The sequence below is a fragment of the Dendrobates tinctorius genome, unplaced genomic scaffold (genome assembly GCF_039654945.1).
Source record: "Dendrobates tinctorius isolate UK_male_01 unplaced genomic scaffold, ASM3965494v1 ptg000035l, whole genome shotgun sequence".
NCBI lineage: Eukaryota > Metazoa > Chordata > Amphibia > Anura > Dendrobatidae > Dendrobates > Dendrobates tinctorius.
The window spans coordinates 36915873-36932552 of NW_027361703.1; the positions used below are offsets into that span (position 1 = coordinate 36915873).

Genomic DNA, 16680 nt, shown 5'->3' on the forward strand with positions numbered 1-16680 from the left:
TCATAAATATTTGTTTTTTTTAGGTGGGCCAACTATAGGTGTCCTAATGACATCTAATACAGGGGCACGAACATGGGAGCTGCCTATCCTGCTTTGTCCATATGAGCCAGTTTTCTGTCGCCTTAATAGCCTACGAGCGCCATTTGCAAGTATCTTAACAAGAAAATCAAAAAAATCAAAATTACAGTTATACCCCCAGCAAACCAATTGAACCAAAATTAACATTTTCCCTGCCCCCTTATCCCCTAAGGGACCTGAAGAACGTCTCCAGGACCCTTGTCCAGATTGGCATACCATTCTTGACTTCACTTCTTCCCCGCACATTTTCCTTCCCTTGCTCCCCTCCCCCCTTTCCTCTCTCCCATTATTGCGCGATCAGTTACAGTCAGACATATAAAAAACAGATACCTCAGGCAGTCCGAGAGGTGATCAGACCCCAGAAAGAGAGAGAAAAAAAAAACAAAAAAAAAAACAGCTAAACATCAGGACCCCATTCTGTCCTCAGCAACCCGTACACCGCTCTTCAAACCTTCCCGGACTGTTTGGACGTTCTCTGGGCCTTTGGTAGATCCGATGCTAGATTCGGGCTTCTATCCTCAGTGTATGTCGGCCAGCTCTTTAGATGATCTCTGGGACTGTTTGCGCTTCCCTGCGATCTTGCATCCTCTGTGTGGTCGACTCCCAGGGTCTTGAGATATTTCTCTGCCTCTTTGGGATTGTAAAATGAATGTGAAGAGCCATCTTGATGTCTGATGTAGAGGGTTGCCGGGTATCTCAATTGGAATCGCACATTGTTTTTATGTAATTCTGTGCATATCACACTGAAAGCTCTGCGTTGCCTGGTCACTTCTGCAGAAAAGTCTTCGAATAAGAGCACCTTTTCCCCCCTAATTTCAAGGGGTCGTCTAAGTCTTTTATAGGACTGAATGACATCATTTTTGTCTGAAAAGTTCAGGTATTTGGTAATGATTTGCCTAGGTCTTATCTGGTTACCCACTTCGGACGAGTTCTTTTGGGGACCAATGCGGTGTACTCGCTCTATTATCTTCCCCGCCTCGATCCCCAATGCCTCGGGGATCATATTTTTTCGCACAGATTTCTTAAGTCCTTTATGGGGAATTTTTCAGAGATTCCTATGATCCGGATATTGCTCCGTCTGGATCTGTTTTCCAGATCATCAATTTTATCTCTCAAAATCAGATTTTCTTTAGATAGTCTAGATATTGTTGTCTGGTCATCATAAACAGTATCCTCCAGTGTAGATACACGTGTCTCCACTGCGGACACCTTCTCAGCAGTTTCATCCAGGTGCGTCTGCATGTCATGCAAAGCTGATCCTATGTAGTCCCTCAGCTTAGACGTAATTTCAGGCAGCAAATGTCCTGCCACCTCCCCTGCCAGCTTTTTATAGTCCATCTCCGGTATCTGCAGCCTAGGGGGGTCGCGCTCCTCATAGTCGCCGCATTCCTCCGTGGCAGTAGGGGATGCAGGGGCATATAGCGCGTCAGGGAGAGTGCATACCTTAGGGGTACCCTGGGTCTCCTTGGGCTTCCCGGTCGCGGTTTCCCCAGACTTGTGTGTTGTAGCCCTGCCGTCTCTCCTTCCTCCCTGCTCCCCCTTCCTCTCCGTTTGCTTTGCAGCAGCTACTGCCGCTGCTGAGGTCGGCGCCGGTGCCATCTTGGAAGGCGCGCGTGTCTCCCTCCCTCGGCTTTGAGCTGCTCCCCTACCGCTGTTCCTGAGGACGTATCTGTCCATGCAGCGGTGCAGCAGGGCCGGACCTTCCTCTCCTCCCGTTCCCGGTACTCCAGGGGTCTGATGTGCGGTATAAATGCTGCCTTTTAGCAGGGGGTTGGGGAGCGCTGGAAGCCCTGCACCTCACATGCGGGCGCCGGAACCGGAAGTCGACAGGGTTTTAATGTGGTGGTCACTTAATTTTTGCCAGAGCCATATTTATAGATATATATATATATATATATATATATATATATATATATATATATAGTGAGGCAGTGACCCCAGTTACAGCTAGGTGGCGCTGTATGTGCTCCTCAGGATACGCATGGAGGCGTAACTGTGATGGTGAGACAGTGACCAGCATTATTGTAAATGGCAGGTATGTGTCGCAGAGGAAGTCTGCGCTGTAAGCCCGAAATGATGCTCTGGGACTTGCAGTTCCACAAGTGTTTGTGTAGTTTATAAGGGGGGCTTAAAGGGTTAGTCGGAGAGCTGGGCGGGACTTACTAACCACACACACCGCCCACCTATAGGGGTGGTTACAGCTACATAATGTGACCAGGGTTTGGGTCATATGGTCTGTGTTCTAAGGTCCTGTGAGCCAGGACAGACCTGTGTGTTGGAAGGTCCAAGGAGTGGACTTGCTGAAGAGCACATGGAGAGGTCGTATGTGCAGAGTCTGGGACGGCACTGCGTCAGGAAGCTACCATTCTTCTGAGGGCCTGGACTGTTGGGAGTGCCCTGGTCACAAGGACAGTGATCCCAGTAAGACAGCTTCCCCAGGAAGAGGATTGACAGGAATCATCTTGTAGAACAGGAGCTCCGGGAAGGTAACTCCAGAAAGGGGGTTATAATAATAGCAGAGAAGTATCTGCCATTGGAACAGACTGTTGGTGTTTGTTGTGTTCCGTGGACGTTAATGAAGTGTTCGGCATACGGACACCCACGGTAACAAGATAAAGTGAGAGGTACGGCGTGTTTAGTGACTGCGGAGTTAAGCCGTGAACTGTGACGTGCCAAGGAGTATGTGTTAGGTCTGTGAAGTGTAACATGGCCTATGGTGTGGTTTATGATGCCCAAATAAACCGAAATAAGACTTTTTCATGAGAAAAATGTGCCTGTGCTTTAATCCCGTTGCCAAGCGAGTGTCCCCAACACAAGCAGTAAACGCTGTCTTACAATATATTATATATAATACACATATACACGTGGTCAAAATTATTGGTATCCCTCGTTTAATGACAGAAAAATCCACAGTGGTCACAGAAATAACTTGAATCTGACAAAAATAAAAAATCTATGAAAATGAACAAATGAAAGACAGACATTGCTTTTTCAACCATGCTTCCACAGAATTTTTAAAAAATAAAACCCATGAAATATGCCTTGACAGTCATGAGTTTTATTTTTTTTAAAAACTCTGTGGAAGTATGGTTGAAAGCAATGTCTGACTTTCATTTGCTCATTTTCAAAGATTTTTGATTTTTATTATCACTTTTGTCAGATTCAAGTTATTTCTGGGACCATTGTGGTTTTTTCTGTCAATAAACGAGGGGTACCAACGATTTTGACCACGAGTATATATATTATATATATTACAACTTATTAGTCTTAGAGACTTGAACCTGAGACTGCATGACAGTCAATAGAATAGACATCGTGGGCCCCTGGCTGCTATGAGAATGGAATGTTTTCCAGGGATGGAGGGGGTTTGGGATAAGCAGGGCAATGAGCAATAGAACGGATGCCCAACTGTCATGATTGACAGAGGCATCTAAAAAGGTTAAGTTTTTGAAATCAGCACTAGCGCAAATCACAGCATTTAACAACACAGCCGGCAGCCACACTGTTTGGATTAGAATTCATTAGTGTGTGCACAACCGCTAAGGAGTTAAGTGCACCTCCTGAACTCATTTCTTCAAGGCGATTCATAACAATAGACCATTAGCTGAACAATGTGTATTGGTTTCAACAAGTAGGGCTGTATTCAGACACATATGGATATGGACTGCGATGTCTGGACTTACTGAGTGTCTCCTGACTGAACTAGGAGGTTCATAGACCTGCGGACAGTGTGGGAACTGTGATTAATACACAGACCATGAAACTCGAGCACCTGAATTCCACGTGTCAGATAAATAGGGCACTACAGGTCGACTGGTTCAGTGGCCAAAAAATAAAATCTATCTGCCGGGGTCTGATGAGGAATAAGAGGTGTAAAATATCCAAGAGCATTAGCGGTAGAACAAAATCCTTGTGAAACGTTTATTGGTTAGAAAGTAAACAACTAAGAAGTACATTTAGTGTAAGTGAATATGTGATGAGAGTGCCAGCGACATCCAGCTAACGCTGTGTTTTATGCATTATTAAATGGGTTCTCTGGGATTTAACAAGCAACCTTAGTAGAATTGAGGACAGAATGTACGGTTTGTAAAGCGTGTTGTGCAGTCCCCAAGAGCAGATTTGGGGGGCTTTGGCTGCAGACTGTGCTGCTTGATTACTTACATGGCATTGGGACAGATGATGCAGACTGGAATAAATAAACCTGGTGGATGCAGCCCCTAAAAGCGTTATTTTATTTTTTATACTAAGTGTTACAAGCTTATTTCACATAAATTAGAGTATCTCTAGTCACTATATTAACCCCTTACCAACATCAGGCATAATAGTACGCCGATGTTGGTTTCCCCCGCTTTGATGTGGGCTCTAGTGGTGAGCCCATATCTTTTCTGGGACGTCAGCGGTTTTGAACAGCTGATATGTGCCCGCAATAGCCGCGGGTGGAATCGCGATACACCTGTGGCTAATAACTAGTTAAATGCTGCTGTCAAACGCTGACAGCGGCATTTAAATGGTGTTTCCGGCCATCGGGTCGGAAATGCGCTCACTGGTGACGTACGTCACATGACCTCTATGGTTGTCAGTGGTCGGCGCTCATAGCAAGTCAGTAGTTCTGCTACATATAGGCGATCTGCTCATCACCTCTATGTAGCAGGGCCGATAGAGTTGTGCCAGCTTCTAGTCTTCAATGGAGACTATTGAAGCATGGAGACTATTGAAGCATGGCAAAAGTGAAAAAAAAAAAAAGTGTTTAAAAATATATATATAAAAAAAGTTTAAATCACCCTCTTTCGCCCCATTCAAAATAAAACAATAAAAGAAAAATCACACACACACACATATTTGGTATTGCTGCATTCAGAGTCGCACAATCTAGCAATAAAAAAAGGATTAACCCTATCGCTAAACGGCATAGCGAGAAAAAAATTTAAAAAACGCCAGAATTACCATATACTCGTGTATAAGCTGAGAATTTCAGCCCATTTTTTGGGCTGAAAGCCGCACCCCCCCCCCCCCTCTCGGCTTATACACGGGTCATATACCTGTGGGTCGGCGGGGGAGGGGGAGCGGGGGTGCCAGAGATCATACTTACCAGTCCTGGCGCGTTCTCTGCAGCCTCGCTTCTCCACTGTCTCCCTTCCTGTCTTCAGCGGTCACGTGGCACCGCTCATTACACTCATGAATATGCGCATATTCATGAGTGTAATGAGCGGTGCCACGTGACCGCTGAAGACAGGAAGGGAGACAGTGGAGAAGCGAGGCTGCAGAGACGGCGGCAGGATGGGTGAGTATGGCGATATTCACCTGTCCCCCGGTCTATCGCTGCTCACCGCTGTCTCTGCTGCATCCTGTGTCAGTGATGTTTATGCAGCAGGGGGCGCGGTGGCGTGGTTAGTGCACGCCGCCCCTCTGCTGGCTGAACAGTCACTGACACAAGAAGTGGCAGGCAGCGGCGATGGACCCAGGAGAGGTGAGTATGGCTTTTTTTTGCAGCATATGGGGGCATATTCTATGGAGCAGCATATGGGGGCATATTCTATGGGGCAGCATATGGGGGCATATTCTATGGGGCAGCATATGGGGGCATAGTCTATGGGGCATCATATGGGTGCATAAACTATGGAGAAACATATGGGGGCATAATCTATGGAGCAGCGTATGGGGGCATATTCTATGGAGCAGCATATGGGGTCATAGTCTATGGAGCAGCATATGGAGGCATAATCTATGGGGCAGCATAATCTATGGAGCAGTATATGGGGGCACAGACTATGGGGCACCATATGGGGGCATAAACTATGGAGCAGCATATGGGGGCATAGTCTATGGATTCCACCCTAGGCTTATACACGAGTCAATAAGTTTTCCCAGTTTACTGTGGCAAAATTGGGGGGGGGTCGGCTTATACACGAGTATATATATATGGTACGTTTTTTTGATCGCTGCAACATTGCATTAAAATGCAATAACGGGCGATCAAGAGAGCGTATCTGCACCAAAATGATATCATTAAAAACGTCAGCTCGGCACGCAAAAAATAGGCCCTCACCCTACCCGAGATCACGAAAAGTGGAGACGCTATGGGTATCGAAAAATGGCACAATTTTTTTTCTTTTAGCAAAGTTTGGAATTTTTTTCACCTCTTACATAAAAAACAAACCTAGGCATGTTTGGTGTCTATGAACTCGGAATGACCTGTAGAATCATAATGGCAGGTCAGTTTTAGCATTTGATGAACCCAGTAAAAAAGCAAAACAAAAAACAAGTGTGGAATTGCAATTTCCCCGCACTTGGAATTTTTTTTCCCGTTTTCTAGTAAGCGACATGGTAAAACTACTCGTCCTACAAACAACAAGCCCTCACATGGCCATATTGACGGAAACACTACAAATAAGCAAGGGTCTATTTCACCAATCCCGATCAAGATATATGTAGCAGCTTGGTATGGATATACTTAAAACTTAACCTTTAATCAGAAATTAAAATCTTGTATAGCGCAAATACCAGATAAAACAGTGCTCGTGCAAAAGTGTCAATAAAAGAAAAAGAACGAAGGCAACCTGTGCCAGGTAACGCCCTATTAATGTCAGAGTAGTGAACAGATTATTTTTCTTTAGTGTCTTATCGATCTGAGTATTAATATTCCAGATATACTGGCCCAACACACTTCAGCATATAAAGTGACACTTTTTAGAATTTTCAGTATCTTAACGGAAATTCCTGCAAAATTCTTCTTATTTCTGTATCACATAACATCAAACATATTCAATTAATGGGCGATAGTCGGGGTATCTATTGCTCCGCATCATTCCAAAATGCTATACCAGCATATCTCCCAGGTCAAAATGAAACATACATCGTGTCCATGGAATACCATAAATAATCCTTAACATATTACTCCATCAAATAGTAAGCTCATGTTCAAACAAAATGTATGTTTATATACTCATCTTCAGGTGTATATATCCTGTACACCAATGCTTGCATAAACGCTCCTGATATGAGGTGGCCCCCAGCCTCAGCAAATTCTCATGCCTTCATTCATCTGGATGGCTTTATTCCCACATCGTTCTCCCAACGCGTTTCATCCATTAAGGACTCATCAGGGGAGTTATTAGAGTTTATTAGGAGACATAGCGCGCAGGCTACACCTTCACTCACTTTATATGAATCTGAGCACAGAGCGACATCCTCTCTGTTTCCGGACGCCAAATACGTCATTTCCGGTCCTTCCCCGTGTAATGTACCATCTCTATCTACGTGCCCCACTTCCTGGGTTTGGCTTAGGTCCGTTCACGTCACGTCCGGTCTATCCTGTTACAGCGCCATCACAACACCGCTCACGTGATTTGCGGTGTCCATAGCAACCTGACGCTGCATTATCTCTTAACCCGTACCTCCCAAAACTTGAGTACACGGGGTTTTAGCAGTTGTCCCCGAATTAAACCTATAATGGCATGATTTTCAAACTTCTTGGGAATAACTGCGTCTGGATTATATAACACTCAGTTTAAATTATTTCATTAGGTTACTGAGTACCCTAGTATGGACACCTTGCACAAATTCCATATCCAATTTATAAGCATTCAAATTTACAGTGGAAAGAGGAACAAAAGAAAGAAAATATCCATATTTACTTTCACTTATAAATCATCAGGGGGTCATTCTGGATTGTAATTGCATGTAAAAGGGGGACACCACGGATCCTCTTATTTTTAAGGAGTAGGAAATATAGAAAGGGTGCTCACTAGATCTCTCCCTATTATTCCCTCACTACCTGTTCCCTACCTCACGCGGAGGTTGGCACCCTAAAATCCTGCGCAAGTGGCGCCCCCACTCGTCGGCGGCTCTCCCTAGATTAAAATAACCCTATTATTTCCTTCCTACAAGAAGGAAGAAAAGGAGAGTATATGTTAAATATGATTAATGAACGTCTCAAAGAACAAATAGAGGTTACCAAAAAGTTTTCGGCAGAAACTGAATTCTCTATTAAAGAAACTAATCTACAGAGCATTATTGAAAAATTTCAGTATCACTTGAAGGAAAGAAAGCATAAATATTTCATTAGAGACCTACAAGAATTTCGGGACAACAAGGCATACACGGTTACTAACACGAAATTAAATAGACAACAAGATACGGACATCTCCTCATCGGAGGCTGAGTATTCTGACTCCGAGGGGAGGTTTAAAAATAAAAATAATAGAGGGAGGGTCAGAGGTAGAGGTGGTCCACGAGGGGGGAGGGGGGCAGGCCGAGGTTCACCACAGAGGGAACATTTTTTAGACTCGAATTATCCCCTAAGGAGCCGGTTCAACACCCGGAACCCCAATTGAATAACCAAATTATCAATATCTCCTCAAAACCTCTTAATAAAGAACAAATGGCAGTACTAAGTAAAGGGATGTCATTTGTCCCAACCTCAGATTTTGTATGCTTTGAAGCCATTAAGGATCTCAATTTGTTCATACGTAGATTAAAATGGAAGAAACATTTTATAAATGACGATAAAAAAGCCTGCACTGAATTGGGTATTGATGAAGACCTTTTGGGGGATGTCAGATTTTTATATCATCTGGGAGATATAGACCCCAATGAATATGGCGAAGGCCCATTTACGGATCTAAAGAATAAAAGTAAACGTATGCCACCAACTAGTAACGATATAAGCGCTATAGATGTTTTTTCTAATTTGGTTTCTAGAGATCTAATGGAACTAGAAAAATCAAAAAAACGGAGACCCCGTAATTTGACCAAATTGGAAATGGATGGCTTACTTGAATTAGAGAGGGACACTACTAGGATAATTAAACCATCAGATAAGGGTGGTAACACAGTCATAATGGATGTCGCCCAATATAGAACAATGTGTTACTCTTTGTTGCAGAAATCTATGGGGTATGAGATACTTGAGTATAATCCTACAGAATCCTATCTTAGAGAATTAAAATCGTTGGTGGATGGAGCCTTTCGCTTGAAATTAATTGACAAAAATGAGAGAGACTTTTTGATTCCTGTGCACCCAGTAGTGGCGACTTTTTACGCCCTGCCCAAAGTACATAAGGGCCTAGTACCACTAAGGGGAAGGCCTATAGTCTCTGGAATTGGGAGTCTAACTCAAAATTTAGGTTTATATGTTGACAAAATGTTGAGACCTTTTGTAATTTCTTTGAGTTCATATACACGGGACACCACTGATCTTCTATTGAAGCTGGATAATATTGAGTTGGATGCTAATATGATAATGGGCTCGATCGATGTATAAGCTCTTTACTCATCGATTCCCCACGATAAGGGACTGATGGCTGCGGACTACTACTTGAAAACGAGAGGTCTGCAATTTGTAGAACATAATCAATTTGTTATGAGGGTCCTTGAATTCTGTTTAACAAAAAAATTTTTTCTCTTTGATGGCAAGTACTTCCACCAGCTCAGGGGCACCGCGATGGGTAGCCCGTGTGCACCATCTTATGCTAATCTGCTCCTGGGCTGGTGGGAGGAAAATGCCATCTTCGGAGAGCACTCGGAAGTAGCAGAAGAAAACATCGTCCTGTGGCTTCGCTACATGGACGATGTGTTCGTTATATGGAAGGGCAATGAAAGCGGTTTCTGCAACTTTGTTAAAGGCCTTAATAAGAACAATTTGGGCCTTAGCTTTACATGCGAAGTTAATGCGCACAGATTACCGTTCTTAGATGTTCTGATTGAACGGGGAGAGAATGGGCGCCTTTTAACGAGAACATATAGAAAACCTACATCTTCCAATTCACTTCTGAGATGGGAGTCAAACCATCCAGTCCCCCTAAAAAAAGGGATTCCGAAAGGACAATACCTACGTATGAGAAGAAATTGTTCAGATGAGGATAGATATAAGATACAAGCTGATGACCTAAGATCCCGTTTTCGTGAACGGGGATATCCAGATGGGATATTAAGGAATGCCTATAAGACATCTCTAGCTAGAGAAAGAAAGGACCTACTCATCCCAAAACAGAAAAACAAGGATGAAGAAACTATTAGATTCATTACAAAATACTGTAATGGAGCAAATGACATAAAAGGTATAATTAACAGACATTGGCCAATTCTATGCATGGATCAAGATCTTACGAGATTTATATCTTACCATCCACAGATTACATATAAGAAAGGCCGATCGTTAAAGGACAGGTTGGTCCGCAGCCATTTTGCCCCAGGAAGTGTTGACAGCACCACATGGTTAGGTACCCAACCAAAGGGATGCTATAAATGTGGTCACTGTAAATACTGCATTTCGATTGAAAAAAATAATGAATTCTGTAGTAACATCACAGGAGAAATATACCCCATTCACCAGTTTATTAACTGTAGATCAGTAGGGGTAATATATAAGATGACGTGCAGATGCGGTTTAGAATACGTGGGCAAGACAAAGAGAGAGCTCAGAGTAAGGGTAGGAGAGCATCATAGAGATACCATCAACAAACGAGATACACCAGTAGCGAATCATATTAACCAGATACATAAGGGAGATCTTAAAGTGGTCAGTTTCATAGGGATTGAAAAAATTCCCAGAAATCAGAGAGGAGGTGATTGGGACAAACATATCCTCCAAAAAGAAACCTTTTGGATCTTTACTTTGCAAACAATACACCCTAAGGGACTTAATGATATACTCTCCTTTTCTTCCTTCTTGTAGGGAGGAAATAATAGGGTTATTTTAATCTAGGGAGAGCCGCCGACGAGTGGGGGCGCCACTTGCGCAGGATTTTAGGGTGCCAACCTCCGCGTGAGGTAGGGAACAGGTAGTGAGGGAATAATAGGGAGAGATCTAGTGAGCACCCTTTCTATATTTCCTACTCCTTAAAAATAAGAGGATCCGTGGTGTCCCCCTTTTACATGCAATTACAATCCAGAATGACCCCCTGATGATTTATAAGTGAAAGTAAATATGGATATTTTCTTTCTTTTGTTCCTCTTTCCACTGTAAATTTGAATGCTTATAAATTGGATATGGAATTTGTGCAAGGTGTCCATACTAGGGTACTCAGTAACCTAATGAAATAATTTAAACTGAGTGTTATATAATCCAGACGCAGTTATTCCCAAGAAGTTTGAAAATCATGCCATTATAGGTTTAATTCGGGGACAACTGCTAAAACCCCGTGTACTCAAGTTTTGGGAGGTACGGGTTAAGAGATAATGCAGCGTCAGGTTGCTATGGACACCGCAAATCACGTGAGCGGTGTTGTGATGGCGCTGTAACAGGATAGACCGGACGTGACGTGAACGGACCTAAGCCAAACCCAGGAAGTGGGGCACGTAGATAGAGATGGTACATTACACGGGGAAGGACCGGAAATGACGTATTTGGCGTCCGGAAACAGAGAGGATGTCGCTCTGTGCTCAGATTCATATAAAGTGAGTGAAGGTGTAGCCTGCGCGCTATGTCTCCTAATAAACTCTAATAACTCCCCTGATGAGTCCTTAATGGATGAAACGCGTTGGGAGAACGATGTGGGAATAAAGCCATCCAGATGAATGAAGGCATGAGAATTTGCTGAGGCTGGGGGCCACCTCATATCAGGAGCGTTTATACAAGCATTGGTGTACAGGATATATACACCTGAAGATGAGTATATAAACATACATTTTGTTTGAACATGAGATTACTATTTGATGGAGTAATATGTTAAGAATTATTTATGGTATTCCATGGACACGATGTATGTTTCATTTTGACCTGGGAGATATGCTGGTATAGCATTTTGGAATGATGCGGAGCAATAGATACCCCGACTATCGCCCATTAATTGAATATGTTTGATGTTATGTGATACAGAAATAAGAAGAATTTTGCAGGAATTTCCGTTAAGATACTGAAAATTCTAAAAAGTGTCACTTTATATGCTGAAGTGTGTTGGGCCAGTATATCTGGAATATTAATACTCAGATCGATAAGACACTAAAGAAAAATAATCTGTTCACTACTCTGACATTAATAGGGCGTTACCTGGCACAGGTTGCCTTCGTTCTTTTTCTTTTATTGACACTTTTGCACGAGCACTGTTTTATCTGGTATTTGCGCTATACAAGATTTTAATTTCTGATTAAAGGTTAAGTTTTAAGTCTATCCATACCAAGCTGCTACATATATATGGCCATATTGACGGAAAAATAAAAAAAAGTTATGGCTCTAGGAAGAAGGGGAGCGAAAAGCGAAAACGCAAAACCGAAAAAAGCTCAGGTCATGAAGGAGTTAATAGTTTGTGGATGACTATGCAGTAAACAGTAATACATTAATAACAGATTGAATTTTTATCCCCATTTTCATTTTTTGTGTTTCATCAGGACTCCAAAAAAAAATCATTTCTGACTTGTTTACCGTTGGCTATTTCTTTAGCATCCCATCCTCCTCCCGGCGATAGGGATTTTAGTTCCTCTATTGACCTGATGTTAGAACACGTGATGCACCTAAAAGGAAAAAAATGTACTGGGCAAAGACTGACAAAGTAACATTACAACACAATTCTTTAACAATTAGTAATAAACTGAGTGCAAATTCCTGACTTTTATAAGAGAAACATACAAGCAGTTTGCATCATCTCGCCCATCAAGAACAACCTACCCATACAGCCACTTGTTTCCTTGAATAATAAATGGAGCCGAGAGGTCTACTTCCAAGTTTTCTTCTTTTGATTTCACAGGTATTATAGTGTTAAAATGCCTTGACAGTTTACAGAGCTCCATGAAAGATCCACCTAGAATAAGCACAAGGATATTCTGTATGTAATGTCAGATGTATATGGTTCCTAAAGAGAACTTGTCACTTTCTGCTTTTTACTATTGGTCCTGTGTATGTGAGCAGTCCCGATTCTGCAAGCAAACTCCAAAGTCAGTACAGGAAAAAAATAACATGTAATAAAAATGTTTAGATTAAAGAAATTAGTTTGGCTGGGTCTTAAAAGGAATGTGAACTACTGGACAAGCCAACCTTAATTAATTTAGTACCCTAATTAAACTAAAAACAGTGTGAAAACAAGCCCTCATATGGCTATGTGGATGGAAAACTAAATACAGTGCCTTGCGAAAGTATTCGGCCCCCTGGAACTTTTCAACCTTTTCCCACACATCATGCTTCAAACATTAAGATACCAATTGTAAATTTTTGGTGAAGACTCAACAACAAGTGGAACACAATTGTGAAGTTACACAAAATGTATTGGTTATTTAAAGTTTTTGTGGAAATTAAAAAACTGAAAAGTGGGGCGTGCAATATTATTCGGCCCCTTTAACTTAATACTTTGTTGAGCCACCTGATTAGCTGCGATTACAGCTGCAAGTTGCTTGGGGTATGTCTCTATCAGTTTTGTACATTGAGAGACTGAAATTCTTGCCCATTCTTCCTTGGCAAACAGCTCGAGCTCAGTGAGGTTTGATGGAGATCATTTGTGAACAGCAGTTTTCAGCTCTTTCCACAGATTCTCGATTGGATTCAGGTCTGGACTTTGACTTGGCCATTCTAACACCTGGATACGTTTATTTGTGAACCATTCCATTGTAGATTTTGCTTTATGTTTGGGCCCATTGTCTTGTTGGAAGACAAATCTCCATCCCAGTCTCCGATCTTTTGCAGACTCCAACAGGTTTTCTTCAAGAATGGTCCTGTATTTGGCTCCATCCATCTTCCCATCAATTTTAACCATCTTTCCTGTCCCTGCTGAAGAAGAGCAGACGCAAACCATGATGCTGCCACCACCATGTTTGACATTGGGGATAGTGTGTTCAGGGTGATGAGCTGTGTTGACTTTACGCCAAACATATTGTTTGGCACTGTTGCCAAAAAGTTCGATTTTGGTTTCATCTGACCAGAGCACCTTCTTCCACATGTTTGATGTGTCTCCCAGGTGGCTTGTTGCAAACTTTAAACGACACTTTTTATGGACATCTTTGAGAAATAGCTTTCTTCTTGCCACTCTTCCATAAAGGCCAGATTTGTGCAGTGTAAGACTGATTGTTGTCCTATGGACAGACTGTCCCACCTCCGCTGTAGATCTCTGCAGTTCATCCAGAGTGATCATGGGCCTCTAGGCTGCATCTCTGATCAGTCTTCTCCTTGTTTGAGATGAAAGTTTAGAGGGATGGCCGGGTCTTGGTAGATTTGCAGTGGTATGATACTCCTTCCATTTCAATATGATTGCTTTCACAGTGCTCCTTGGGATGTTTAAAGTTTTGGAAATCATTTTGTATCCAAATCCGGCTTTAAACTTCTCCACAACAGTATCACGAACCTGCCTGTTGTGTTCCTTGGTCTTCATGATGCTCTCTGTGCATCAAACAGAACCCTGAGACTATCACAGAGCAGGTGCATTTATACGGAGACTTGATTACACACAGGTGGATTATATTTATCATCACTAGTCATTTAGGACAACATTGGATCAGTCAGAGATCCACAATGAACTTCTGGAGTGAGTTTGTGCACTGAAAGTAAAGAATTAATTGAGTGTCAGCTATGCATTCCAGAACTACTTATGAAACCCCCTGACTCCCCATGTATAGCCCATAAAAACCTTTTTTTATTTCTCCCATGCTGTATGATAAGGCGTGCACTTGTACACAAAACCTGTGCATGGGGTAGGGGAGCAGTGAACTATAGTTATCTGATAGATCTGCAGTTCAAAACAGCTACTCGAATTGCATAATAATTGCAAGGAATAATGGACTAAAAGCTGTGCTGCTGGATAAAAATTAAGAATAAAGAGAGCCAAGGACCCAGGAGAAAAGGAGTTTTATTTGTCTACGCGATTTGAAGTACGGTAGGAAAACTTCAGGACAAACTGTAATCTGTACTCCCATGTGGCACGCCTTCCCTTCTGAGCTTTGCACTGTGCCTCCTGAAACCAGTTTTGACCACATACTGGGTGTTGTGCTCAGGAGAAATTGCGTAGCAAATTATGTGGTCCATTTTCTACTAGTAGCCCTCTTGAAAATTAAACACTTGTGGCTAAAACAACATTTTAGTGGAAAAAAGCCCAGTGTTTTACAATTCTCTAATGCTCACTAAACCCCAAGAAAAATTCTTCGAAGGGTGTAGTTTCCAAAATGGGGTCACTTGTGGGGGTTTCTGCTGTTTAGAAACCTTTGTGGCTCTCCAAAAGCGGCATGATGTCCGCTATATATTCCAGACAATTTTACACTCCAAAAATCAAACAAGAGTTTCTGAGCACATATTGGGTGTCGGCGTACTCAGGAGAAATTGCACAACAAATTATGTGGTCCAGTTTCTCCTTTTTCCGCTGTGAAAATGAAAAATGTGGTGCTAAAATGACATTTTGCCGCAAATTTTTTTTCAATTTTGACGGTCCAATGTTTTTAATTCTGTAAAGCACCTGTGACTTCAACTCAACTCACCTCTAGATAAATTCCCTGAGGGATGTAGTGTTCAAAACTGGGTTTCCACTGTTTAGGCCAGGGATGTCAAGCTCAACTTCACAGAGGGCCAAGATTGAAAGCTTGCACAAAGTCGCAGGCCAACCTTGATATTTATTAAAAATAATGCCTACAACATTATTAAAAATAATGTCTATCAAATATAACGATTAACTTTTTCATATGGAAACAGACTAAAAAGGTGCTGTTCCATGGATAAAGTACATTTTAACTAATTGATCTTAGAATAAAAAATTGGAATATGTTATGTAAGATCAGTAAAACATATGGCCCAATGTCCTAATTTATATATGTAATAATTAAGGATACAAAACCTTGAATAATAAAGATAATTAAGTTTGATGCAAACAAAAGTGCCCCCATACACAGTATGATACCCCTACAGTGAATTCTTTCACAGTACCTTCCAGATGAACGGTATGATGACCCCACTGTACTCCCCCTCCCTCAATACCCCAAATAAACATTGGTGAAACCATCACAGTATGATTCTCCAACTGTAATCCCCCCTACAGCCCTCCATACAGTATAATGGCCTCAAAAAGTGCTCCATACAGTATAAATGAGCACAAAGAGTGCTCCATATAGTATAATGTTTTTTAGAAAAAATATATGTGGTCAATTTAAGGAGCGCTATGGCTATAGAGCACACTGCCATGGATTAGTGGTAAACAAACCTTTTGTTAGACCACTACGCATTTCAGCAGCGGACTGCTACCTTCTTCCGAAACGCGTAGTCGTCTAATAAAAGGTTTGTTTACCACTAATCCATTGCAGTGTGCTCTACAGCCATAGCGCTCCTTAAACTGACCACATAAATATTTTTTCCAAAAAACGTTGATATTCCCCTTGATGGGTTGTGGCTGGAGCAGCTTGGAGCTATAGAGTTCATCTCCAGGCAACAGGACCTGAAGTGACGTCAAATCCTGTGAAGTGGCATCATATGACTGGATCTTGGGCCCATGTGACCAGACCAGGAAGCACAGCACAGGAGCGATCCCGGAGCTACAGAGCAGGAGTACACAGAGACGTCCCCTAAAGAAGTTGTGCAGGGATGCACAACCCTTCCAGATAAGAGGCTAATCTCCTCGCCTTGCATTATAACATCCCAAATAAACCACCTGATGCTTCTTATGCTGCAATTTTCCATGTTTATTGTCTTCCATACAGTAT

The 16680-nt window shown here is 42.2% G+C and overlaps 1 protein-coding gene across 2 annotated transcripts in view; it reads right to left on the bottom strand.

Annotated features, from left to right (window-relative positions):
• The window catches only part of POT1 (protection of telomeres 1), a 123961-nt gene that overhangs the window by 17158 nt on the left and 90123 nt on the right, over positions 1-16680 (bottom strand). For both annotated transcript variants that reach the window (XM_073573418.1, XM_073573419.1), the window contains 2 exons: positions 12683-12815; positions 12440-12528 (listed from right to left, as the gene is read on the bottom strand). In XM_073573418.1, coding sequence (XP_073429519.1) covers positions 12440-12528; positions 12683-12815 — 222 coding nt within the window. The remainder of the gene's footprint in view (positions 1-12439; positions 12529-12682; positions 12816-16680) is intronic.